The sequence below is a fragment of the Scomber scombrus genome, chromosome 12 (genome assembly GCF_963691925.1).
Source record: "Scomber scombrus chromosome 12, fScoSco1.1, whole genome shotgun sequence".
Lineage (NCBI taxonomy): Eukaryota > Metazoa > Chordata > Actinopteri > Scombriformes > Scombridae > Scomber > Scomber scombrus.
Window position 1 is genome coordinate 29,833,947 of NC_084981.1, and position 25,785 is coordinate 29,859,731.

General features: G+C 44.2%; 3 protein-coding genes across 3 annotated transcripts in view; 2 read left to right on the forward strand and 1 right to left on the reverse strand.

The window, feature by feature from the left end:
* LOC133992248 (inactive ubiquitin carboxyl-terminal hydrolase 54-like) overlaps positions 1 to 20,415 on the forward strand; it is a 30,872-nt gene extending 10,457 nt beyond the window's left edge. The window contains 17 exon segments of the mRNA XM_062430968.1: positions 635 to 737; positions 835 to 981; positions 1,145 to 1,294; positions 3,436 to 3,604; positions 5,657 to 5,848; positions 6,106 to 6,240; positions 7,623 to 8,325; positions 10,198 to 10,325; positions 10,761 to 10,925; positions 11,893 to 12,012; positions 13,836 to 14,010; positions 15,623 to 16,482; positions 16,979 to 17,098; positions 17,175 to 17,281; positions 18,794 to 19,103; positions 19,539 to 19,824; positions 19,895 to 20,415. Of these exon segments, the coding sequence (XP_062286952.1) occupies positions 635 to 737; positions 835 to 981; positions 1,145 to 1,294; positions 3,436 to 3,604; positions 5,657 to 5,848; positions 6,106 to 6,240; positions 7,623 to 8,325; positions 10,198 to 10,325; positions 10,761 to 10,925; positions 11,893 to 12,012; positions 13,836 to 14,010; positions 15,623 to 16,482; positions 16,979 to 17,098; positions 17,175 to 17,281; positions 18,794 to 19,103; positions 19,539 to 19,824; positions 19,895 to 20,171 (4,147 nt within the window). The 3' untranslated portion in view covers positions 20,172 to 20,415.
* LOC133991890 (uncharacterized) overlaps positions 1 to 25,785 on the forward strand; it is a 527,851-nt gene that overhangs the window by 475,339 nt on the left and 26,727 nt on the right. The window lies entirely within an intron of this gene.
* The window catches only part of LOC133991866 (NACHT, LRR and PYD domains-containing protein 14-like), a 721,507-nt gene that overhangs the window by 373,808 nt on the left and 321,914 nt on the right, over positions 1 to 25,785 (reverse strand). The gene's annotated exons all lie outside the window — the stretch shown is intronic.

Consider the following 25,785-nt stretch of genomic DNA (forward strand, 5'->3'; position numbering starts at 1 on the left):
CTATCCCGATAACGATATCTATCCCGATAACGATATCTATCCCGATAACGATATCATCCTGATCACGATATCTATCTCCATGACGATATCTATCCCTATGAGGATATCTGTCACGATAACGATATCTATCCAGATAACGATATCTATCATGATAACAATATCTATCCCGATAACGATATGTATGCAGATAACGATATCTATGCCAATAACGATATCTATCCCGATAACAATACCTATAAATATAACGATATCTATCCCGATAACGATATCATCCCGATAACGATACTTATCTCCATGACGATACCTATCACCATAACGATACCTATCTCCATGACGATATCTATCACGATAAAGATACCTATCCTAATAACAAGGAACCCCACAAGTAATTATTAGCATTATCAATGGGTGGTTTATGTTGCTGGATGTGGAAATAAGCAACTGTTTGATAACAAGTTCAACATATTTACTTTAAAGATGATGATGTGTCAGTGTTGCTCATTTTTTCTTTTTGTTGTGGACGAAATATTAGTTAAAGCAGCTGTTTTTCAGTGGCTCAACTATGATAACTGTGATTACATAACAGTCACAAACTAGAGCTCTGACAGTGATACGTCATCCTCGTCTTCCTCAGTAACCAAGCGGTGAAGATGTTGGAGACGAGAGAAAAGGCGACACCCGGCATGTTTGGCGAGCTGCTCCGAAACGCCAGCATGGGAGACCTACGCAGCTGTCCTGTGAGACTTCTTTAATATCTCATTTATCATCAAAAACACAAACACAGTCTCTTAAATGATTGATATCTATCTAATCTATTTTAAAACTGTTCCTCAGAGTCAGTGTGGTCAGCAGCTCAGAATTGCTCGTGTCCTCCTCAACAGTCCAGAGATCATCACCATCGGTCTGGTTTGGGACTCTGACCACTCGGACCTCGCAGAAGACGTCATACATACTCTGGGAACCTGCCTGCGCCTCGGGGATGTAAGACAGTTCACACCATTATAAATCGCAGCAGCAGCAGCAGTAGAATAATTACATAGATAAACATAAGTATCATCGGCGTATAGGGAGAGTAAATCTGACTTCTGTTGACTGTTCAGCTGCTCTATCAACCTCCTCTTCTTCTTTTTTCTCCTCCCTGCAGTTGTTTTACAGGGTGACAGAGGAGAAGGCCCGTCAGTCGGAGCTCTACCTGGTCGGCATGGTGTGCTACTACGGGAAACATTACTCCACCTTCTTCTTCCAGACGAAGATCAGACGATGGATGTACTTTGACGACGCACATGTGAAAGAGGTATATAAACCGTTTGGTTAACTTGCTCAAATTTAGTTGATTTGGTCATTGTCCTTCATGTTTGTGCTTCTATTGTGGGTCAGTAGGCTGCGTAGTTTCTCTTTGTCTGTTTTTTAAATTTATTTAACATTTATGTAGCCAGGAAGTTGCATTGAGATTAAAACCTCTTTTACAAGCGAGACCTGGTCAAGACAGGGTCAGTTAGCAGCATCAACAACAACAACATATATAAGTGCAAAATACAAATCAGAACAACTGGCAGTAATAAAAATAGATATATAGCCAATTATTTTCCCCATAGGGAAATTCTTTGTCACAAACTGTCAACAAAAAAGACCCATTTTATTGTTCTGTTTGAACCAGGCGGGGAGCTCCGGTCCTCTGAAATGAGGCCAACGTGGAAATACCTTAAAACTGCATTCTATCAAAAGGCCACCAGGGGGCGACCGTTTTGGTGTCAAAAGGACTTCCGTCTCTATACAAGTCAATGGAGAATTCACCAACTTCTCACTTGATTTCTAACCTCAGTAAACGTTTTCAAAATGTGTTTATGGTCTCAATTGCTAGTTTAAAGCCTTCTTCAATGCAGTATGATGTTCATTTGGGACATTTTGGCCTCCCTGATTTTATATTTGACGATAACTTCCTGTCCTGTTGAAAATAGACTCGATCAGATTTATCAGAGCAGCTATCAGCTCCAGAGGCCGTGCATGTCGGAGCGGGAACACGGCACAGCTGTCAATCAAACGCCCACTCAGCAGAGATCAAAGCTACTATCAGTCTTCAAATCTTATTAATGGAGTAATAATTCCCTAAATGACACCAGCTCCCTTATTAGAGGGCCTGAATGCAGAGATTTAGACCAGAATGACTCAATGAAACAAAGATTGACTCAGTGTTTATAGAGAGAAGTTGAAGATTTTTGAATGAGAGTCAGTCGGAGGCACTTAAAGGTACCTCAGCCTCAAGACATGGAGGCTTCTGATTGGCTGAAAAGAGTTAAAACCCCTCAGCTAAAGCTACATAAATAAAGTTATGTATAAAAGAGGACAAACAGGCAGATAAATGAGACAAAACACCAAATATTTAATGTGCTTTGGATTTTTTTTTTGTGCTTCCGTCATCGTCCTTGCAGACAGTTATAGCCTGCTCTGTGATTGAGTTGCATTGTGGGTAATGTAGGCGCCAGCTTTTTGGATGAACGCGTGGAATAAAAAAAGTGTTGTTTGTGTCTGTCGAGGTGGAGTCGAGGAAAAGAAGGAAATGAGCACATGTTTGTAGTCGAGATCTGTTTCTCTTCCTGTCCATCCTTTACACCTCTGTCACATCCCTCCCTCCTCCCTCTTTCCTCTGCCTTGTTGCTCTATCTCTCTTCTCTTCTGTTATTTTACCTCCCTTTCCTGCCTCACCCTCTTTTTCCTCTTCTACTTTATTCACTTTTTCCTACTTTCTCTTTTTTTCCCCTCTCTTATCTGTCACAGTTATATTTTAATAAAGCTGCTGGAATGAGAGATTTCATTCCCTCCCTCTCTCTCTCTCTCTCTCTCTCTCTCTCTCTCTTTCTGTCTATGCTGGTTGTGAAAACAAGGATATCCCTCTATTGTTTATCAGTCCAGCTGGACAGAACTGAGGGTGTGGTCAGAACACATACACAAACACACACACACACACACACACACACACACACACACACACACATATCCCACCACAGCACAGTCGACACTTTTGCTCACTCTGCAGACTTTCATTCTATCTCTTTCTGTCTGACACACAGTTTTTCACACACACACAAACACACACACACATACACGCATTGCGGTTGGCTGTTTTGGATTTTTTTTTGGGGGGACGTCCCACCGTTAGATGTGAGCAGAGCTGGAGGTGGAGATGGACGCTCAGAAAATGGAGGCAGGGTCGGAGTGTTTCTGTTTCACATAAGGACAAACTGAGAAGCAGGAAGAGACGAATATTTCTGCCTCCGTCACCGTTTCACCTGCCGAGCGGCGTTTTCGAGGTGAACAGGAAGTCCTACAGCGGCTGGTGGAAAGTTTAGATTCCTAACCAGATGGCAGCACCAAATCTGAATGTTTTTGAATCATCTTCCTTTCCTGTTTTCTTTTCTCTCTCTCTTTCTCCTGCAGATCGGCCCAAAGTGGAAGGACGTGGTTTCCCGCTGCATTAAAGGTCACTACCAGCCTCTGCTACTGCTGTACGCCGACCCCCGGGGCACGCCGGTGTCAGCGCAGGACCTGCCCCCCCGACTCGACCTCCACCACCTCAACAAGGCCGGCTACGACAGCGAAGACTCGGGTAACTACAACACAGCTAGGAGTCGTAGTAGTAGCACAGCAGCAAACGTTCAGGTAACTAAACCAGACCGGGCGGTGCTTGTAGACTGAGAGGAAAAAACAGGCTGCTGTAGTTTCTAGAGCTAGTTTGTAGTTCTTTAAAGCAGCCTGTGATATATGATGTGTGTGTGTGTGTGTGTGGGTGTCAGGGTAATTATAGTTCACTAAAACTAGCAGTGAAAAAATTATTTGGTAAACTGAATTTTTTTTCTAAAATAGAGTTTTGTAAAAAACTAAAACTAAATAAAAACTACAATGAACAATACAAAACTAACTAAAATTAAGGCTGCAAGCAGCGATGACACAACGCATCTTTGAGGTCATAAGATGACACGGAGTGAATATGAAGTTGGTCGGATTAAATCTGTATGAGTTCGTTAAAGTATGATGCGTGGAAATCGTGAAAATCGCGGAAAAACATTCGAATCAAAATGGCCGACTTCCTGTTTGAGTTATGGTATGGGTCCAAGAGACTTTTGTGTGCATCTTGACATGATGCATATGTGTACCGATTTTCGTTCGTCTATGTGAATCTGGAGCTAAGGGCTCGATTTTTTAAAATGTTCTAGGGGGCGCTATTGAGCCATTTTGCCTTACCTATTTGTGCGAGCCATAGAATATCACATTTTTCGCAAGGTCTGAGGTGTGTGCAAATTTTCGTGAGTTTGCGGACACAAACACAGCTCATTTGACCTCAGTGTCAGCATTATTTCCTCCTTTACAGCTTCTACTAATCAAGGCTTTTCTCCTGATACCTGAAACACTCAAACTAAGAATAAAACTACTTCATCACTTGTTAAACTCACTAAAACTAAACTGGAATAAAAAAGCAAACTGAAAAACTAAATAAATAAAAAAACTAATGAACATTTCATAACTATAATAACCCTGATGTTTGTGTGTGAGTGTATATGAGCACATGTACATCCAAACTCACCTCCTCCTCCATCCTCCTCCTCCTCCTTCTCCATCCTCCTCCTCCTCCCATTCCCCTCTTCTACTCCTCCACTTCCCTCTCTCCTCCTCCTCCTCCTCTCTCACTTCTATTAATCCAACTCCTCCCTCCTACTCCTTCCTCATCCTCCCTTTTCCTCCCTACTACTCCTCTCTTCTACTCCTCCTCTTCCCTCTCTCCTCCTCCTCCTCCCTCACTTCTATTACTCCAACTCCTCCCTCCTCATCCTCCCTTCTACTCCTCCCTCATCCTCCCTCCACCTCCCTACTCCTACTCATCCTCCCTCCCTCACTTCTATTACACCAACTCCTCCCCCCTCATCCTCCCTCCTCCTCCCTTCTATTACTCCCTCTTCTACCCTCCTCCTACTCTTCCCTCCTCCTCCTACTCCTCCCTCTTCCCTCCCTGCTATTCCTCCCTCATCCTCCCTCCCTTCTATTCCTCCCACTCCTCCCTCCTCATCCTCCCTCCTCCTCCCTTCTACTCCTTCCTCATCCTCCCTTCTCCTCCCGAATACTCCTCCCTTTTACTTCTCCCTCATCCTTCCTCATCCTCATCCCTCTCTCCTACTCCTCCCGCTTCCCTCTCTCCTACTCCTGCCTCCCTCATTCTCCCTCCCTTCTATTCCTCCCACTCCTCCCTCCTCATCCTCCCTTCTACTCCTTCCTCCTCCTCCCTTCGCCTCCCTACTACTCCTTCCTCCTCCTCCTCTTCCTTCTCTCCTCCTCCTCCTCCTCCTCCCTCACTTCTATTACTCCAACTCCTCCCTCCTCATCCTCCCTCTTCCTCCCTCCTACTCCTTCCTCATCCTCCCTTTTCCTCCCTACTACTCCTCCCTTCTACTCTTCCCTCATCCTTCCTCCTCCTTCTCCCTCCCTTCTACTCCTCCCTCTTCCCTCTCTTCTACTCCTGCCTCCCTCCTCCTCCCTGCTACTCCTCCCTCATCCTCCCTCCTTTCCCTTATCTTCCCTCTTCCTCCTCATCACTCCTCCTAATCCCTCCTCCTTCCTCCCTTCTAATCATCCTCATCCTCCTCCTCCCTATCTCCTCCTCCTCTAGGCCGCGAGCCGTCCATCTCCAGCGACACTCGCACTGATTCATCGACGGAGAGCTACTCGTACCGACAGCCCTCCCACTCCCACCATGAGTCCCTGGCCAGTCACTACTCCTCCGACTCCCAGGGAACCGTCATCTGCATCGAACACGCCGACCGACCGCTGCACGCCTCGCTCTGCAGCCTGGATACCGTAGGTGGGTCAACAGCCAATCGCATCACTCAGAAAGAAAAGGGCTCGATTCATGTCGTTAACCAATCACAGCTGTCATATCACATCTGTTTCATTTTCATTCGCTCTCTCCTTGAGTTTAAAGCAGCCAATCACAATCTACCGCTCTTCTTCTTCTTCTTCTTCTTCTTCTGTCCTCTTGTCGTTGTGTTGCATGGCGACCGCAACGCGCCGTGCCGTTAAAAAAAACACCCGTCGGTTGCCGTGGTTTCCGTTGCTAAGGCCACGTGACGGACGCGGAGCAGCACCAGTCTCCGAGGAGGGGAGGCGGGGCCAGGGATAAGAGGCGGAGCTCTAGTCGCCCCCGACGATCTAAACCCGACAACGAAGCCTCGTCGGCCGGTTACCACAGCGAGGGTAGGCGGGGGGCGGGGCCAATCAGGGGGCCAATCACAGCCTGGCATTAGAGGCAATATTATATTTTAATTACTGATATATTAAGCAACGTTTTTTAGGAAAAAGTGAGAATAAAAAGACAAATATTTACTGAGACTTGAATATTTTAAACAAACTCAACTTTACTCAGAATTAAAATATCAGTAACAATTATAAAAGAGAAATAAAGCACAAATATATTTTAAAATATATATAAAAAAGCAGCTTATTAACTCAAGTCAGACTTTAATGTTGACTTTTATAAACGTAATGTGGCCTTAAAAAAAAAAAAAGATTAAACTCAAACTGTTATATTTCTGTAAAGATTCTCCGTCTGGTTTGATTTTTATTTAAATGGACAAAAGTGCTCTAAAGATTATAGATATTAAACAATTTTAATAAAAAGGATATTTGGCAGATATGTGTTTAAATAAATAATAAAAAATAATACAAATGAAAGGTTTCCTATAGTTTTACTCACCTAAACTCTCTGTGTGTTTCCTTCAGATTAAAATAGTTTTAATAAAATATTCACAAAGCAATTTATTATTTAATTATTTATATTTTAATTATTAACCCTTTACATTCTGCTCATATTCTGACTCATAACTCATCTCTACACCCATTCACATTCATCAGTCATTAATCTTGTGAATAAAAGACATTAACAATCACTGTTTTATAATCCAGAAGAATCATTTATACAATATGTTTAAATGCTGATTTTTAAGGTTAAATTTGTAGATTTGCATATATATAAAAATGTGAATCAGCTGCACAAAAATAAAAAAAATGATGCATTTTATTTCCATATTTGTATACTTTGGATCACATTAAGGGAAGTTTGGTTTTTACAGCTTTCAGATGTAAAAAGATTAATAAAAAGTGAGGTTTAACAGGTTTCAGATCCTCCATGTTTCTCATTTAGACCTGAAATATAATCTGAATGTGATTCATCTGAACACATTATATTACACATGTACATCCACTCATTCACAGGTGGTTTATGTTTTATTATGAGCTGATTATTAACAGGTGTAAAATGCTGATGGATCAGACCTACATATAAAAACATTATTTTATAGCTCTGAAACTATTTTTACCTTCGAGATTTAATTTTATGTAAAATCTGTTTCTTTGAATCTGGAAAACTCTTCAGTCATTTTTAAACTTCTATCAGAATAAAAGTAAAGTTATAGATCACAAACATTTATCTTATTGATCATTTTAAAATCATTCATTTATTCCTCATTCATCTGCTTCACTTCTCTTTCTACTCCTCCTCTCCTCTTCTTCCTCCTCCTCCTCATCCTCTTCCTCTCCTCCTCCTCCTGTTCCCCTCTCCTCCTCCTTCCTCCTCACAGGAGAAACTTTAAAGGAGCAGCAGGTTCCTCGTCACCTCCCCAAACCTTCCTCCTCCTCCTTCTCCTCCACCAGCCGCCTGCGTGACTTCAAAGAGACGATGAGCAACATCATCCACAGCCGCTCCCTCTCCTCCTCCTCCTCCTCCTCTTTACCGGCTGCCGTCCTCTCCTCTGAAATCACCTCCACCTCTAACAACCACCACCCCCACCCAGCCTCCTCTTCCACCACCACTGCTGCCACCTCCTCCTCGTCCTCCAGTAAACCTCAGGACTGGGAGGCAGAGAGCACCAGCAGTGAGTCCAAATCCAGCTCCTCAGGAGGCGTGGGGGGGAGGTGCCGGCCGGCGTGGAGGCCTCGGAGGGAGGTGCTGAACATTGACAGCATCTTCACCCGGGAGAGGCGCAGGCAGGCGGGTTACAGCCCCCTCGACGCCTCCCTGCCCGACGACAGCGGAGCCTCAGAGGGAGCGGGCGCCTCCTCCCTCTCCGCCCAGCAGGAGGCGCCGATCGTCAGGCCCGGCTCCTCCTGGACTCTCCCCTCATCCGCCCACAGAGCAGGAGGAGGAGTGAGAGCGGGAGTAGCGGACCTGCCTCCTCCTCCTCCTCCTCCTCCCAGGCTGATCCAGAGGATGGAGAGCGGCTATGAGAGCAGCGAGAGGAACAGCAGCAGCCCCGTCAGCCTGGACCTGAACCAGACAGACAGGTGAGGCTGGATATGAACTAAATATGGCTCTTTTCCACTATACAGTTCTAGCTCGACTCGGTTTAGTACCAGGAACTAGTGCTGGGCAGTATACCGGTTCACACCATATTTTCGTTATGATATGAATTTTTAATGTACCGCTATACCGGTGTATTTCATTACACAACGTTGGGAACGCTGAGCCGTGCGACACTGTTTCAGACGGGATCCTTTTCAGTGTTGCGCTTCCTGCCGCTCAACAAACAGCAGAAGATGTGTGCCTGCCGAGCGAGTGTGGGACGGCTCATGACTCTTCCAGTGACTTTCTGACCAATCAGTGGCCGGCAGTCTGTTGACGTCACATTTAGTATCGGCTCGGCTCGCTTGGAACCTCGGCAGAGCAGATACAAAAACAGTACCAGGTACCAGGTACTATCCCTGATGGAAACGCAAAAAAAAGGAGTAAATTCGAGTCGACTAGAGCTAGAACTGTATAGTGGAAAAGCGCCAAAACACTTGACATTTGATCATTTTCAGTCCAGCACAAAACTCCACAGAGGATTAAAGATCATGTTGATGGGACGCTCTCATCCTGAGTGATGTCAGAACATTTTTATTGATCGTCACTGATTTGATCACTGATTGATTGGCTGGCAGAGAGGATCAATACCTGCAGTGACATCAGAGTTAAACGCTGAAGTTATCAAATGTTTTTGCTATGATTTATTGATGCTGACCCTGAACGCATCACAGAAACACACCCCGTTATAAATGTGATATTTCTAATAATTCTATCAGGGTCAAACGGATATTAAGGAGTAAAATGAATCTGGTATCGATACATCACCCGATAATTTTATACATAAAGAATATAAAGAAGAACATAAACATACATTTTTTGGCAATGATATCTTAAAAACATTAGTTACAAAGATATGTAACGATGGCCGTGATATTTTACACTTTAATTGTATAAAATGACGTCAGTGCTCTGAAACAGTAAAACTTCTCTGTGAATTTAATAATTAGAAAAAACTCAGTAACAAAAAACCCTTTACGTGTTTGGGTCAGGAACTAATAAGTGTTGGTAAGATAATGAATTCATAAATCAGTTAAACTAGTTTTAAAAGCAGCATCAGGTTTGTTAAAGCAACAGGAGATAAATTCAGACTGAACTCAGCGGCTCCGTAGCAGCAAGACATCATGGACGTCCATAGCAGCAAGACATCATGGAGGTCCGAGTTACGCCCAGTTCAATATAATTAATATATTAAAAAAAGATCAATAAGAGAAAACTGGATCAATGTGTACTTAAGATTTTATTGTTTTAATAATTGTTTTATAAATGGATGAATACAGAAAAAGACCTTAAACATCTTTAAAACTAGTTTTAAACGGCATCTTTTAATAGACAGTATGAACAAGAGGAACACGGCTCAGTAATAATAAGTGTTGGTAAGATGATGAATTCATAAATCAGTTAAACTAGATTTAAAAGCAGCATCGGGTTTGTTAAAATGTACATTTAGTATTTTTGTTGGTTTATCATAATTTGAAATGACATTTGCACCATTTTTTACCAAAAGTAAGACTGAATGCTCCTGAAAATGTCAAATGGTGTAACCACAAAAGAATATCGGACCTACATATACAATATACCGATATATCTGATATATCATTAACCTGCTAATCCAATTGATTATTCCTTTAACTTCTCTTCTTTCTTCATATGTGAGGAGTGTTTTCCTCTAAACAATCAGCAGATATATAAACTGTGTTTAATTATCTCTTACAGATCTGTGGTTAAGGTTCAACAGTAAAGATTCATTTACAGAATAAAGACTGAACTGTAGATTTTAAAATGCAGATAACTGGAGTATTTTCTGTCTGCAGGGAGGGTGCTGCAAAGAAGCCTTCAACCTCCTCCTCGTCATCATCAGGCCCGTCATGGAGGAACATCAGGTTGAAGAGCAGCGCCTCTCTGCTGCAGGAGAGCAGCTCGGCCAGCAGGGGGAGCCTCGGTACGACACGTTTACATTAGACAGACAGTCACAGTCATATCAAGTGATATCTGACACATTTACAGTGTTTTTGGCATCAGATTCCCTCTTACTGTTTCCCTGTTGAGCTGTGGTGTAACCATAGTAACAAAAAGACTTTGCTACTAAAAACACTGTAACGTTGAAACATAGAAGATGAAGATTTGACTCATTCAGACGACTGAAGCTTCATATTAGCTTCAGGTTTGATTTAAACTTTAAATCCAGGTTAAGATAGAAATCAAACATCCTGAATTCAGACAGAGACAAAAATCAGCTTGATCATAAATATCAACATTTAATGTGAGTTTAAAGTCATAGATGAGGTTTTGTTGTTTATTGAGGATGTGGCTGTAGTTCACTGTGTTTCTGTGTGTGTGTGTGTGTGTGTGTGTGTGTGTGTGTGTTTCGGGACAGCGCCCCCCGCAGGCCGCAGTGAACTGGACGAGCTGCAGGAGGAGGTGCTGCGGAGAGCGAATGAGGAGGAGCAGCAGCGGCAGAAGGAGAAGGAGAAAGAGGCAGCACTCGGCTTCAACCCGAGACCCAGCAAGTACCTGGACCTGGACCAGCTGCAGATCCAGGGTACAAACACACACACATATATACACACACACACACACACACACACACACACACACACACACACACACACACACATATACACACACACAAACCAAACCAAACCAACAGCAACTCAGGAAAAGAATCATTGCACCATTTTATTAATGAACACTAATAAATTAAATCCCATCAAAGGCTTCAGTTTGACCTTTTACATCATGACAACACTTCTGTTTATTACTTCATTAGTATATATATAAAAATATATTCTCCACTGGTGGATCAATAAAGTTCATCTTAGTTTAATATAGAACTATGTAACAAAACATGTGATTTTTATTTATACTCAGACTGTTGCACCATTAAAGTTTATAATCATTGTATATTAATAATGCATCATGGGATATGTAGTTGTTTATGGGTTCAATCAACTGATTCATGTTTTACTGGAGATCAGTTTGATGTGTTAGTCTGTGTGTATGTGCATGTGTGTGTATATATATGTGTGTGTGTGTGTGTGTCTGTGTGTGTGTATATATATGTGTGCATGTATATACTGTATATGTGTGTGTGGTCAGCAGGTGTGTGTTGTATAGAACAACAGGAATGTTCCTCATTGAGCAGCTGAAAGCATCCGACTCACCGATACACAAAAGATAGACTGATCAAAGCAGTAAAGAAGCCTGTGTGTGTGTGTGTCTGTCTGTCTGTCTGTGTGTCTGTCTGTCTGTCTGTCTGTCTGTCTGTCTGTGTGTGTGTGTCTGTGTGTGTGTGTGTGTGTGTTGTGGGGACATTAATCTGTCTAAACAGTCACATTGTGGGGACTTCGCCTCCCTTTTTGATTTTATGTTGAGGTTTGGTTTAGGGTAATAATGTGACGATCTGGAGTCCTGAAACTGTGTGTGTGTGTGTGTGTGTGTGTGTGTGTGTGTGTGTGTGTGTGTGTGTGTGTGTGTGTGTGTGTGTGTGTGTGTGTGTGTGTTCACAGGTAAAGGTGACAGTTTCGAGCGCTGTGTGTCAGAGGCGGAGCTCCTACTGGACCAATCGGTGCGTCTGGAGCAGGCGGGCGAGGTTGCCGCTGCGCTGTCGGCGGTCAACGAAGCAGTCTGTAAGCTCCTCCCACTCACACACACACACACACACACAATCCAAACGTCCATCACCTGGATGTGCAGTCAGACTCTGTCGTTCGTATCGTGGCGTTTTTACCGACATCATGTAGAGCTGTGACGATGTTTAAAACTTAACGAGATTCTGTGTTTCCATGGAGATTAATTTAAATGACTTTGTAGCTCATTCAAAGTGTTTTTTTTAACAGTAACATAACTTCATACTCTTCATGTGCTTCCATTCACTCTGCAGGTGTCAGTATCACTTTAAGGGTTCTGGTGTTTGTACTGTACTTGTGCTTTAATGACGATAGTTTTATTTAAATGATAACACAGTTACATCATCACTACTCTCTGGAAGTCTGCAGGTCTGATGATGTCCGGACGTTTGGATTCAGCCTCACACACACACACACACACACACACACACACACACACACACACACACACACACACACACACACACACTGGGAATGAGGTCACCACAGCCCTGCCCACCAATCTCCTGCTCGGTTGCTAACGGCAACCAGAGACAGCACAGTGGCCTGCTGGTAAATGTGTGTGTGTGTCTTCACTTTAGTAGACATGTGGGTTATATTTTCACTGTGTCACTGAAGAATGTTCACACACACACACATGCATGCACACACAGCCTTCATCACTGCAGCATGACAAACTTCTTCACTCACACAGAAACCTGACAGCCAGTAAAAAGCAGCAGAAACAGACAAACTGGAAACAGCCGAGATGAGAAGAACAATTTTAAGAAAAAGCGTCAAATATCAAAATCAAAGGAAACGAACATCAAGATGAAACACTGACGGACGAACCGAGCTTCAAAAGATGTTTAAAAGCTCTCCAGGAACGTTTTCTTTTAAAGCCGAGCTGAAGTTTAAAGGATCAGTCTGTTCATTATGAGCTGGGTTATATCAATCAATCAATCAATTCTATCATCTATAATGTCATCATACATCTGGGAACACGGTGACATCACTTACGACATGGTGACATCACTAATGGCACGTTGACATCACTTACGACAAAGTAACATCACTTACGACAAAGTGACATCACTTACGACATGGTGACATCACTAATGGCATGTTGACATCACTTACGACATGGTGACATCACTTAAGAAATGGTGACATCACTTAGGACATGGTGACATCACTTGGGACACGGTGACATCACTTAGGACATGGTGACATCACTTGCAACATGCTGACATCACTAACGAGATGCTGACATCACTTACGACATGGCGACATCACTCGCAACATGCTGTCCAGATAACCAGATTTTTTTTTATACTTATGTTTCCCAACCGCTGGGTCATGGACCAGAAACAGGTCATACTACATCTTCTACCAGGCCACAACAAAAGCCCGTGACTTTGTTGACCACTTCAATGATGTCAGCTGTCCAATAAGAGCAGAATGATCCTTTAATGTTTGGTTTGAGTTGATGTGACTCGACATTTTTGGGTTATTATTCAGTTTATTTAACGTTCTGTCTGGATATAATTTCACCATTTCACCATCGAGAACCAAACCTGAGTTACTAGCAACTTTAATATCGATCATTTTCCATCACACACACTCACACACACTCGCACACACACACATGCACACACACTCACTCAGTCACCACCATCATGTCAGCAGTCTGATGTTTACGTATATTTGATTTTAAGATTTTTTGCATGAAATCATCATAACAATTTATTTTCTGCATCTTTGTTTTCTTTTTTTCCTTGTTTTCTTCCCTCTTTCTTTTCTTCCTGTGGTGTATTTTCTGTTGCCGTGCGGCCTCGCTGCAGCTAAACTGCGGCCGGCGGCTGAGGGCTGTAGTCACAACCGGCTGCAGCGCTGCATGAGGAGAGCTCGCAGCCTGCAGCAACGCATGCAACTGCAGCAGCAGCACAACTCAGAGGCAGGCAGCTCGCAACCAGAGCTACAGCAGGAGGAGGGGCAACAGCTCCCGGAACAGCCCAGGTACCACCTGCAGTGTGCTCAGCCAATCAGAAGCCACGTGTTGTAGAAACCTTTACAAAGTGCTGAAGCTGCAAAGCAACGCTCATTAAAACGATGGTTCAAAACTACAACATGCTGACATCACTTACGACATGCTGACATCACTTACGATATGCTGACATCACTTATGATATGCTGACGTTACTTACGACATGCTGACATCACTTACGATATAATGACATCACTTACGATATGGTGACGTTACTTACTACACGCTGACATCACTTACGATATGCTGACATCACTTACGATATGGTGACATCACTTACGATATGCTGACATCACTTACGATATGGTGACATCACATACGACATACTGACGTTACTTACGACATGCTGACATCACTTACGATATAATGACATCACTTACGATATGGTGACATCACAACATGGTGACATCACTTACTACATGCTGACATCACTTATGACATACTGACGTTACTTACAACATGCTGACATCACTTACGATATGCTGACATCACTTACGATATGCTGACATCACTTACGATATGGTGACATCACTTACGACATGCTGACATCACTTCTATATACTGACATTACTTACGACATGCTGACATCACTTACTATATACTGACATTACTTACGACATGCTGACATCACTTACGATATAATGACATCACTTACGATATGGTGACATCACAACATGGTGACATCACTTACTACATGCTGACATCACTTACGATATGCTTACATCACTTACGATATGGTGACATCACTTACGACATGCTGACATCACTTACGATAAGCTGACATCACTTGCTATATACTGACATTACTTACGACATGCTGACGTCACTTACGATATAATGACATCACTTACGATATGGTGACATCACAACATGGTGACATCACTTACTACATGCTGACATAACTTACGACATGCTGACATCACTTACGACATGCTGACATCACTTACGACATGCTGACATCACTTACGACATGCTGACGTCTCTTACGACATGCTGACATCACTTACAATATGGTGACATCACTTACAAACAAACAAAAACAGCTCCTCTGAAGATTAACACTGATTAACATGCTGGATCCTGTTGCTTTAAGTTAAACATATATAACACATTTATACCTCCATAGAAACTCAGCAGCATGATTCTTTAATGATCTCCCACACCATCAGAAACAGGAGGGTGTACTGGTGGTGTTAATGGTGTTACTGGTGGTGTTGCTGGTGGTGTACTGGTGGTGTTAATGGTGTTGCTGGTGGTGTACTGGTGGAGCCGCTCTCAGCTGAACACTAACACGATAAACTCAGAGCAGAGAATCATCAGCATGTTTGTGTCTGTAATGAACTCTGCAGTCTCTCAGGGCGCTAACACTACTGTAGAGGTGTTGTCGTGACAACCGGTACATTCAGAGTGTGAAACATGGGGAGAGATTGTACACACACACACACACAGAAACACACATGCACAAACACACACACACACAGAAACACACACACACAGCAACGCACACACAGTCGGAGCTCTCCAGTGACACCATCTGTTCCAAACATACTGCAGATACACTGACTTCTCTCTCTCTCTCTCTAGTGAAAAGCCTCTCTCGCTCCAAATACTTCTGACGGACAGACTGGGCGACCAATCAGCTGCCAGGCGGGACCAGCAGGACCCGCCTCCTCCCCCCCTCCCTGACTCCGCCTCTCGCCCCCTGGCCCCTACAGGTTCACCCGGGGAGGACCGCAGGGCCCGGGGCCCCTGCTCTGGCATTGTGAAACCCCTCATCAACGCCAGGTCCCTCCCTGCTCTGAGCGTGGACACCTGGGAACACGGCTCCCTGGGAGACCTGCCCCTGCCCCCCCCACCTGAGGAGGCGGAGCTCCAAACTCAGTGGAGCGCAATGACATCACAAGCCCTGCCCCCGCCTCCCTGCAGGACCCCGTCACCTGTCGACGGGTGTCACCTGATGGAGGTGGAGTCATATTACAGCAGACACCCACAGCCCATACCCCCACCCAGGGTAGCCTCGCCCCCCCCCACCTACCCAACGAGGAACTGGTCCTGTTTACACATGGAGCCCCCCGATGCTGTCGATTCACCAATCAGCTCACCACTTTACCCCCCCCCAGACTCTGCCTCCGATCCCCCGCCACCCCCCAGGCCAGGTCTAACCACCTCGCCCCCCCCTAGGCCGGGTCACACCACCTTGCCCCCCCCTCCCAGTCAGGACTACAGAGCAGCGCTCCCGGTGGAGCGTTGGGCCGAGAACGTCAACAGATACTACGGCTCCCAGAATGCATCAGAAGTGGGGGGAGGGGGGTTAGGGGGCGAGGAGGCGGAGCTTGGCGAGGAGCTGTCGGAGCTGGACTCTCTGTACCAGGCCAGTCTGTTGGCTCCCAGCATGCACCGGGGCAGCCGCGGAGTCAGCCCGCAGCCAACCAGCAACAAAGCAGGTAGGAGCACAGAGTGAGGTCACACCTGAGTCACCTGACATCACACCTGACATCACACCTGGTCACCTGACATCACATCTGACATCACACTGGGTCACCTGATATCACACCTGGTAACCTGACATCACATCTGACATCACACCTGAATCACCTGACATCACATCTGACATCACACTGGGTCACCTGACATCACACCTGAATCAGCCACGAAAACATGAACACAACAAACAATAAAACGTTAAAGTGCAACTGCAGGGAGCAACAGAGCCAGGTAAACAGGTGAACAGGTAAACAGGTGAACAGGTGAACAGGTGACATGTAGTGGAAACATTTGTTGACGATAAGACAAACACACAGAAGTTGTTCCGGAAAAGACAAAACATGTTTTTATTTACAGAAGAAAAGACAAATAATATAACTACTGTTTATACTGTGTGTGTGTGTGTGTGTGTGTGTGTGTGTGTGTGTGTGTGTGTGTGTGTGTGTGTAGCTGTAGGTGTGAGGAGGATGCTGTCAGGATCTGGACGCTCTAAAACCCCGACGGCAGAGATCGAGAGACACGCCTACAGAACACCTGTGAAGGTAAACAGCTGAGTGTGTGTGTGTCTGCCTGTGTGTGTGTCTGCCTGTGTGTGTGTGTGTGTGTGGTTTATAACAGTGTTATTACACTCTGTCCTCCCTGCAGTCGTCAGCTGAAGACGAGAGCTACAGCGCAGAGAACCTGCGACGTATCGCTCGCAGTCTGAGTGGAACCGTCATCGGGTCTCGAGCCCAAAACCTCAGCTCCTCCCACAGCTTTGTAAGACACACACACACACACACACACACACACACACACACACACACACACACACACACACACACACACACACACACACACACACTGATTGATGGTGGTCAGTTCATCATCTCGGATCTAAAACTCATCATTACACAAACACAGTTGATCTGATGAAGCAGCGTCTGCTCCCTCCACTGGTTTAATGTCCTGCTGCCACCTGCTGGTCATGTGACGGCGCTGCAGCCTGATTCAGTCTGTGTGAAGAGGAAGAGTCCGTCAGCTGCAACAACACACACGCGCGCACACACACACACACACACACTGGCTGAGGCTTCTTCATTAAAAAGAAAAGTTAAATATAAAGCAGTTAAAATAGAAATAAAGCCAGTTTATAATTAAACTCTCTATTTAACTTATTTATATTAATGGAGCTTTTTCTCCATCTAAAGATTTTACTGTCATGCTTAAGATCTTTATAAATGTAATAAAACTGCATTTAATCACAGAAACAGCAGGATTCTTTCACTCTGCTGCTCCTCCTCTTCCTCCTCCTCATCCTCCTCCTCTCTGCCGGCAGCGCTCAGCCCTGAGGCAGCACATTAAACATTAAAAAACACTCAGTAATAATCAGTACGGAGGATTATGATGAGGAGCTTCAGAGGAGGAAACATGATCACTGCCAGACTGAGAACATCGTTTATTTTAATAAAATAAAAATTCATTTATAGTTTAAAAGTTTGAGAGAAAAATGGTGAAAGTTTCCTTTAATTTGCTGATTTTTGTGACTCATTTTTCATGTTTTCATTTTTCATGTTTTCATTTTTTTATTTACTTTTTCTTCTTCATTTCTGTTCTGTTCTTCCTTTGTTTACTTTCATTTTCTACATTCCTCCTCTTCATCATTTATCCTCTTCATCATCATTCTTCCTCCTTCATAATTCCTCCCCTTCATCATTTCATCTGTTCATAATTCCTCCTTCATCATTCCTCCTCATCATCATTCCTCCTCTTCATCATTCCTCTTCTCCATCATTCCTCCTTCATCCTTCCTCCTCTTCATCATTCCTCCTCTTCATCATTCCTCTTCTCCATCATTCCTCCTTCATCCTTCCTCCTCTTCATCATTCCTCCTCCTTCATAATTCCTCCCCTTCATCCTTCCTCCTCTTCATCATTCCTCCTCTTTCATAATTTCTCCTCCTTCATCATTCCTCCTCCTTCATCCTTCCTCCTCTTCATCATTCCTCCTCTTCATCATTCCTCCTCCTTCATAATTCCTACCCTTCATCCTTCCTCCTCTTCATCATTCCTCCTCTTCATCATTCCTCCTCTTCATCATTCCTCTTCTCCATCATTCCTCCTTCATCCTTCCTCCTCTTCATCATTCCTCCTCTTCATCATTCCTCCTCCTTCATAATTCCTCCCCTTCATCCTTCCTCCTCTTCATCATTCCTCCTCTTTCATAATTTCTCCTCCTTCATCATTCCTCCTCCTTCATCATTCCTCCTCTTCATCATTTCTCCTCCTGAAGGACTCCTCTGTATCCAGACCCCCCCTCAGACACTCCTCCTCCTCCTCTTCCTCCTCCACTCTCCCCCGTCGCCCCAGCACCTCCTCCCTGCACCTCCCCTCTGCTCCCTCCACCCCCTTCATCCCAGATCACCCCCACCAGCACCTCCTCCTCCCCAACCACCACCACCACCACCAGCAGCACCTCCTCCGGCAGCACCTCCCCCGTCTCCTCAACCACTCAGCTCCTCCACCTCCTCCACAGCACCTCCACCCCCCCCTGCAGACATCACGGCCCCCCAGCTCCAGCACCTCCTCCTGGGGACACTCAGGTAACCAGCTGGCCCTTCACCTCCACCGTCACCTCCACCTTCCACCAAATCCACCGTCACCATGGAAACCACAAAACCCACCGTGTGACATCACAACTGAACATCTGAACATCTGTGTTTTTTTACCTGCTCTTATTTCTTCAGTTATTTTTGTTTAAAGTTTTTTGTTAAATCTTAAAATTTGAAGTTTGATCAAATATAAAAAATCACAGACTCCAGTCAGATGTTTTTAGTCCAAACTTCTTTAAAGTAAATACTAAAGTTTTTACTTTAATAAACCACGTCTAATGTATCCTGAAGCTTCAAAGAGGAGCTGAGCTGATCATCAATCAGTCAGTGTTCCTGAGTCTCTACATGTTTAACTCTTCTTCTTTATGTTCTCGTTGTTTTTCTTCCTCTTCCTCCTCCTCCTCCTCCTCTTCCTCCTCCCCCCAGGTGTGCAGCAGCAGCAGGTTCTGGATGTGTCTGACAGGTATTCGGGTGCAGCAGGAAGTGAAGGCGTCCACAACGTCGCGATGAGTTACGGCACGCTGCCTCGCGCTCCTCGCAGAGCTCCTCACCCCTCCTCCTTCTCCTCCTCCACCTCCTCCTTCTCCTCCACCTCCTCCCTCCCACGGCCCAGAGCCAGCTCCACTCCCGCCCCCCCACCAGGTCCTCAGAGCATATACGCCACCCTGACTCACCCCCGCCGCTCTGCCGCCAACAATCACTACCGCCAACCGTCGCTGCCCATTAAAGTCAACGGCGCCGCCCCCCCCGCCGCCGTCCCGCCCCCCTGCCCCCCCCCTCAGGTTGCCGGGGGAGACCCCTGCCCAGCCACTGCGCCTGGACGTCCCACCGGAGAGCGACTGGCGGCGTGACGCAGACTACAGGACTCAGAGCTCCACCTGGGACCCCCGCTCCTCCCGCATCCATCAGTTCCTGCAGAGGAGCAAGCCAACCCCCCCCGCCCGGCTCCACAGGACCCCCCCCCTCTGCTCGCTGTGCCAGCAGCTTCCTGCGCAGCCACCGCGCCCCTACTGCCCGTCCTGCAGCGCCTACGTGGCCCGATTCCACCCAGCCAGCTGATTGGATCGTCAGGCCCGAGGATCGCCGCCAGGACCCCCGACACCCCCCCTCAGACCCCCCCACAGTGACCCTCTCAGCAGTTTCAGTTTATTTTATTTAAAACGTGCCACCGCTGAATGAAGCTCTCTGATTGGCTGCTGACCTGCAGCTCAGCAGTCTGCTCTTCCTCCTCCTCCTCTTCCTCAGTCACATGGAGTCACTGAAGTATGAAACTCAGTTGTTTTTCTTCTCTGCTGCAGTCACGTTTACGAGCCGAACACATAAGTTTATAAACTATAAACAAACTGATCATCTCAAAATCAGAACTCTTAAGTTTCCTTCTGATGAACAACGAATGACTTCATGTGTTCAAACCTCCAAATTAAAGTTATTATAATTTAATTAGATTGAAGATTAAAATCTAATCAAATAAAATGATAAAGAATCATCGTGAGACAAATTAATTTAAATAAGTTTGTTATGACGTCACTTTAACCATGTTACTCTCATTAATTCACATCATTATAACGTCAATGACTCAGTTCATTAAACTATAAATACTTTAATTATTGATTAGTTATTAATATTAATGTTCTAATAAGTTTCTGTTGAACGACTGATTGATTAATTGGCTCGTTATCACAGCTGCAGTTAATCTGAGAGAAGAAGAAGAAGAAACTGTTTTAATACTTTCAGGTGATGATTGATATGTGACTGTTATTGATCGGGACTCTCAGTTCAGACTCCTGATATTGATTATTGATCAGAATGAAGGACGCAGATGGAAACAGGACTTCTGAACATAAATCTACTTTATTTATTTTTGTAGCTTGTCGCGTCGTGCACATAGATTAATGAAACTATTCTAACCTGAATAATAATAATAATAAATAATAAGTATCCTCTACTTTTCTAACGTTAGCTAGCGGCCTTATAATCGCACTCGAGGCCGATTTCTGTCGTTTCTCTTAGATTCATAACTGAAGCTTTTACTTTGAAAGAGTTGCAGCTAATATTTAGCATGATGTTTCCAGATGTGTTTTATTCTCTAATGAAGATATATGCAGATGTTTTTAGTGCAGAGACTCGACTGCGTTTTAACTTTAGTGCACTTCAGAAGTGTTGACGTAGATTTTTCATTTTGCTTGTTGCTTTTTTTTTTTCTTTTTTTTTTCAGACAGGAAGTCGGCGGCTCGTAGATCTTTAACACTGGATATTTAACATGAAGGTGTTTTAATAACTTACTGACTGTCTTACTGCCAAGAATCCACTCTGCTAAAAAACAAACTAAGTGCTGACTCCGCCCGCCTGGCTGCTCCAGGTGAGCCGAAACAAACGAACCCGAGTCTGGTCTGAAGTCATTTAAATTAAAATCCGATCATTAAGTTGAGTTTGAGTTCAGACCAAACACGACGTCGTGATTATTAATGATGCAACAGGAAGTGTCGATGATTAAAATGAAGAAACGTTATTTTTTCAACGTGTTTAAAGTTATTTTTTGGGGCTTTTTTGCGTTTTTGCCAGATTTTATTTTGTTTTTTGGAATATATTTTCTGCTTATTTTTCTACACTGTAGACTTTAACAGAGATGTTAAGATGATTAAAATGTTTAAAGAAAAAGAAAAAAGTGTCTTCTGGTGTTTTTTATTTGGTAGAAAACAGTTTGTTTATTTAAATATATATATATATATTTATATCATATATATATATATATCATATATATATATATACTGCTCTGTGCTTTACATTCATTACAAACAGGTGATCTCACATACAAATATTACTCTGCTTTAGAATATGAAAACATGTTACTGAAGTAAAAAAACTCATTTAAAATACATTTTCTTCTTCTTACATAAAGTATTTAACATCAGTATTGACACAGCAGCACTGGTTCGTAGCTGTCGGCACGTTGCATAGATTCATGTTACACATCTCTGACCTCTGACCTCATCAGCTTTTAAAGTCCAACTGAAACTAAACAAAATCACTTCCTGTTTCTTAAAAAGGAGAAAAATCTGTTTTAAACATGTTTTAATCAGTGATGACGTCACACTGAGCCTGATCGCATCCTGATACTCAAGTATTTCTACTCAAGTACTGAAGTATAATTTGGAGGTACTTGTACTTTACTGTAGTACAGTTTGAGGTACTTGTACTTTACTGTAGTACAGTTTGAGGTACTTGTACTTTACTGTAGTATTTCCATGTGATGCTACTTTCTACATCTCAGAGGGAAATATTGTACTTTCTACTCCACTACATTTATTTGACAGCTTTAGTTACTTTTCATGAAATAACTTGAGTAGTTCTGGGTCTCGGTACTCGATGCCTTTAAAGTACCGACTGAAATAAATGGATACCAAGTATTATGGAAACATCTCCCGTCAATCGATACCTGCATCGATCCTTTTTGCACCCAGAGCTAGAAAATATGACTATTTGTATGAACTCGCTCACAGCCAATCAACACAAGCGTTAACATATTAATAATTTGAAGACTTTAAACATGCATTTGCGTAAAAATCAAATCATTTATATGTTGAGGATTGGAGGTTCAGTTGGTATCAGTATCACTTTAAGGGTTCTTATATTGGTGCTGGTATCATCATTTAAATGACACCCAGCCATAAGGATCAGTGTGTTTGTGTCTCATGTTTCAGGAGTCTCTCTGAGTTGTTCAAAGCTTTATTAAAACTTCACAATATTTAACAAAAGTGCAAAGATAAAAAATAAAAAAAGGGTTCTGAAAAATGACTATCATCTAACAACCCCTCACATTTATCTGCTGACCCTTTGGAGGGGCCCCACCCCTAGGTTGGGAACCACTGGACTAAACTAGCTAACTGTATATAAAGTAGTGTAAACTAGCTCCACCTCCAGCAGCTACAACAGTAACATGCTGCTCTAACACTGATGCTTCACTATTAATAATCTAATGATGTCATATATAATAATATATTATTAGATATATTGTCTGCAAAAAGAAAACTTTGATTTTAATGATTTAAGTAAATTTAGCCGTTATTACCTTTGTACTTTTACTAGTGATGGAGTATTTTATACTTTGTAGTTTTGATAGTTTTACTGCAGCTCATTAAACAGTAAACTTACCTGCAGACCTGTTAGAAGCTGCTTTGGTTTCTTCATAATAAAAAATAAAACTATTAACATCACATTAAAAATATAAACTTCTGTCAGTATTTGGTGATTAAAAGTGTTTCAGTTGGACTTTAAAGCTGTTGGAGGTTAATCTGACTGCAGCTGATCTGGGTTCAGGTTTTAAACGGAGCTTCTTTTGGCCTCAGAGTCTTTTCCCATGCTGGCAGCTGATTGGCTCACAGCGCCCCCCTCAGGTGGTCCGGTGCAGCAGCAGCACAGCGAACACATTGTCCTCTGACTCCTCCCACGCCCCCTGGCTCAGGTGAGGCCTCAGCTCCTCCCCCTCCCTCAGCCGCAGGAGGCTCACGGCTGTAACGGGCCCCGCCTCCGTCACCGGCCCCCGCTGCAGAGACACGTGAGCCCCGCCCCCAGCCCCGCCCCTCCGCAGGGTCACGTGGGCGGGGCCGGACTGCAGGTCCATGGTGAGGACGAACAGGTAGATCCCGTCTGCCGGAGCGGTGAAGGCGCCGCCGTGAAACTGTCCGCGGTTCAGAAACGATCGGAACAAGATGTCTCCGTCTGAGGAGCTGCGAGGAGAAGCAGCGAGGAACAGCAGGGAGGCGTCTGATTGGCTGGAGAGGAGAGGAACATCTGGAGAGAAGACGAGGACAGATGTTCAGACTGATACTAAACATGAAGAACAAAATCCACCAAGCAGCATCTCTAATTAACATGTTTAATATGTTTCCTCTGACAGTGAAACAGATTCAATCATTCCTCCTGTTCATACCAGGCGGGGAGTTCCAGTCAACGCGGAAGTAACTTAAAACTGCATTCTATCAAAAGGCCACCAGGGGGCGACCGTTGTGGTGTCAAAAGGACTTCCGTCTCTATACAAGTCAATGGAGAATTCACCAACTTCTCACTTGATTTCTAACCTCAGTAAACGTTTTCAAAATGTGTTTATGGTCTCAATCGCTAGTTTAAAGCCTTCTTCAATGCAGTATGATGTTCATTTGGGACATTTTGGCCTCGCTGATTTTATATTTGTAGTAGTACTACTTTATGTAGCAGTAGTAAAATTAGTCGTACTTCTTGTAGTAGTAGTACTATTTACAGTCTTTTTAGCAGTACATTCCCTCTTAGTGTTTCCCTGTTGAGCTGTGGTGTAACCATAGTAACACAAAGACTTTACTACTAAAAACACTGTAACGCTGAAACATAGAAGATGAAGATTTGACTCATTCAGACGACTGAAGCTTCATTTTAGCTTCAGATCAACTTTATAATCCATGTTTCCACAGAAGGAGGACTGTGGGTTTAGTCCTCCATCACTTCCATTGTAAACATGATGAAGGGATCTTCTAATGGTCAGTATGAACAGGAAGAATCATTAAACATAAACAGGTTTAATTGTGAACTCGTCCTTTAGGAGAAGAAACTCTCACCTTTCACCTCCCTCCTGCTCCGGTGGTTTCCTCTCTCCGACTCCTCCCTCCCTCCTCCTCCTCCTCCTCCTCCTCCTCCTCCTCCTCTCTTCTTCTCTTTATTCTTCAGCAGCTGCCACAGTTTATCGAGCTCCAGCGTTTCGTCGGATCTGACCAGCACGTCTGCGTTACTGAAGACGTTCTTGAACACCTTCAGATGCTCCTCCAGGCCTCTCTTCAGCCACGTCACCTCCGCCTGCAGCTTCTCCTCCACACCTCCTCCTCCTCCTCCTGCTACGCTAGCGTTATGCTGTTTCTCCTCCACCCTGAGCACCTTCAGCCGTAGCTCCTCCACCGTCTGCTCCAGGTTCCACAGGTCGCCGCCGTCTCCTCCGGGTGGGGGCGGAGGCCTCCTCTCAGGGCGGAGGAGCAGCTGGCGCTCTCTGGCTGGAGCTTCGTCGCTGCTCCTCCTCATGGTGCCTGGGAGCCTGGAGGAGGAGGAGGGCTGGTCTGCAGACGGCTGCTCCTCTCTCTCCTCTCTGTGTCCTGGGAGCAGAAAGGAGGAGAAGCTATAAACACAAAACACAAACCTGACATCTGCTCATTATTATTTCCATTTAATCTATGAAAGGCCCAAAAATGATGATGACAGATGTAGAACCTGATGATGTAAAAGTTTCCCAATAATGTCATAAAAAAAACTCATTACTTAATAAATTATGTAATAATGTTACTACAATGTTGGGAATTGTTGTTGTTGTTGTTGTTGTGTGTGTGTGTGTGTGTGTGTGTGTGTGTGTGTGTGTGTGTGTGTGTGTGTGTGTGTGTGTGTGTGTGTGTGTGTGTGTGTGTGTGTGTGTGTGTGTGTGTGTGTTGTTGTTGTTGTTAACTGACCCGGCCCTAATCAGTTCTCTCTTGTTAAACAGGTTTTAATCTCAATGTAACTTCCTGGTTAAATAAATGTTAAATATAGATATAATAATCAAACATCTTCCTCGTTGGTACCTTGCTGGTGTTCGATGTTCTCCTCGTTCTCCCTCAGCTGCTCCTGCAGGAGCGTCAGCTGCTCCTTCAGAGCGGGGATGGAGTGGGCCTCCTGGTCCTGA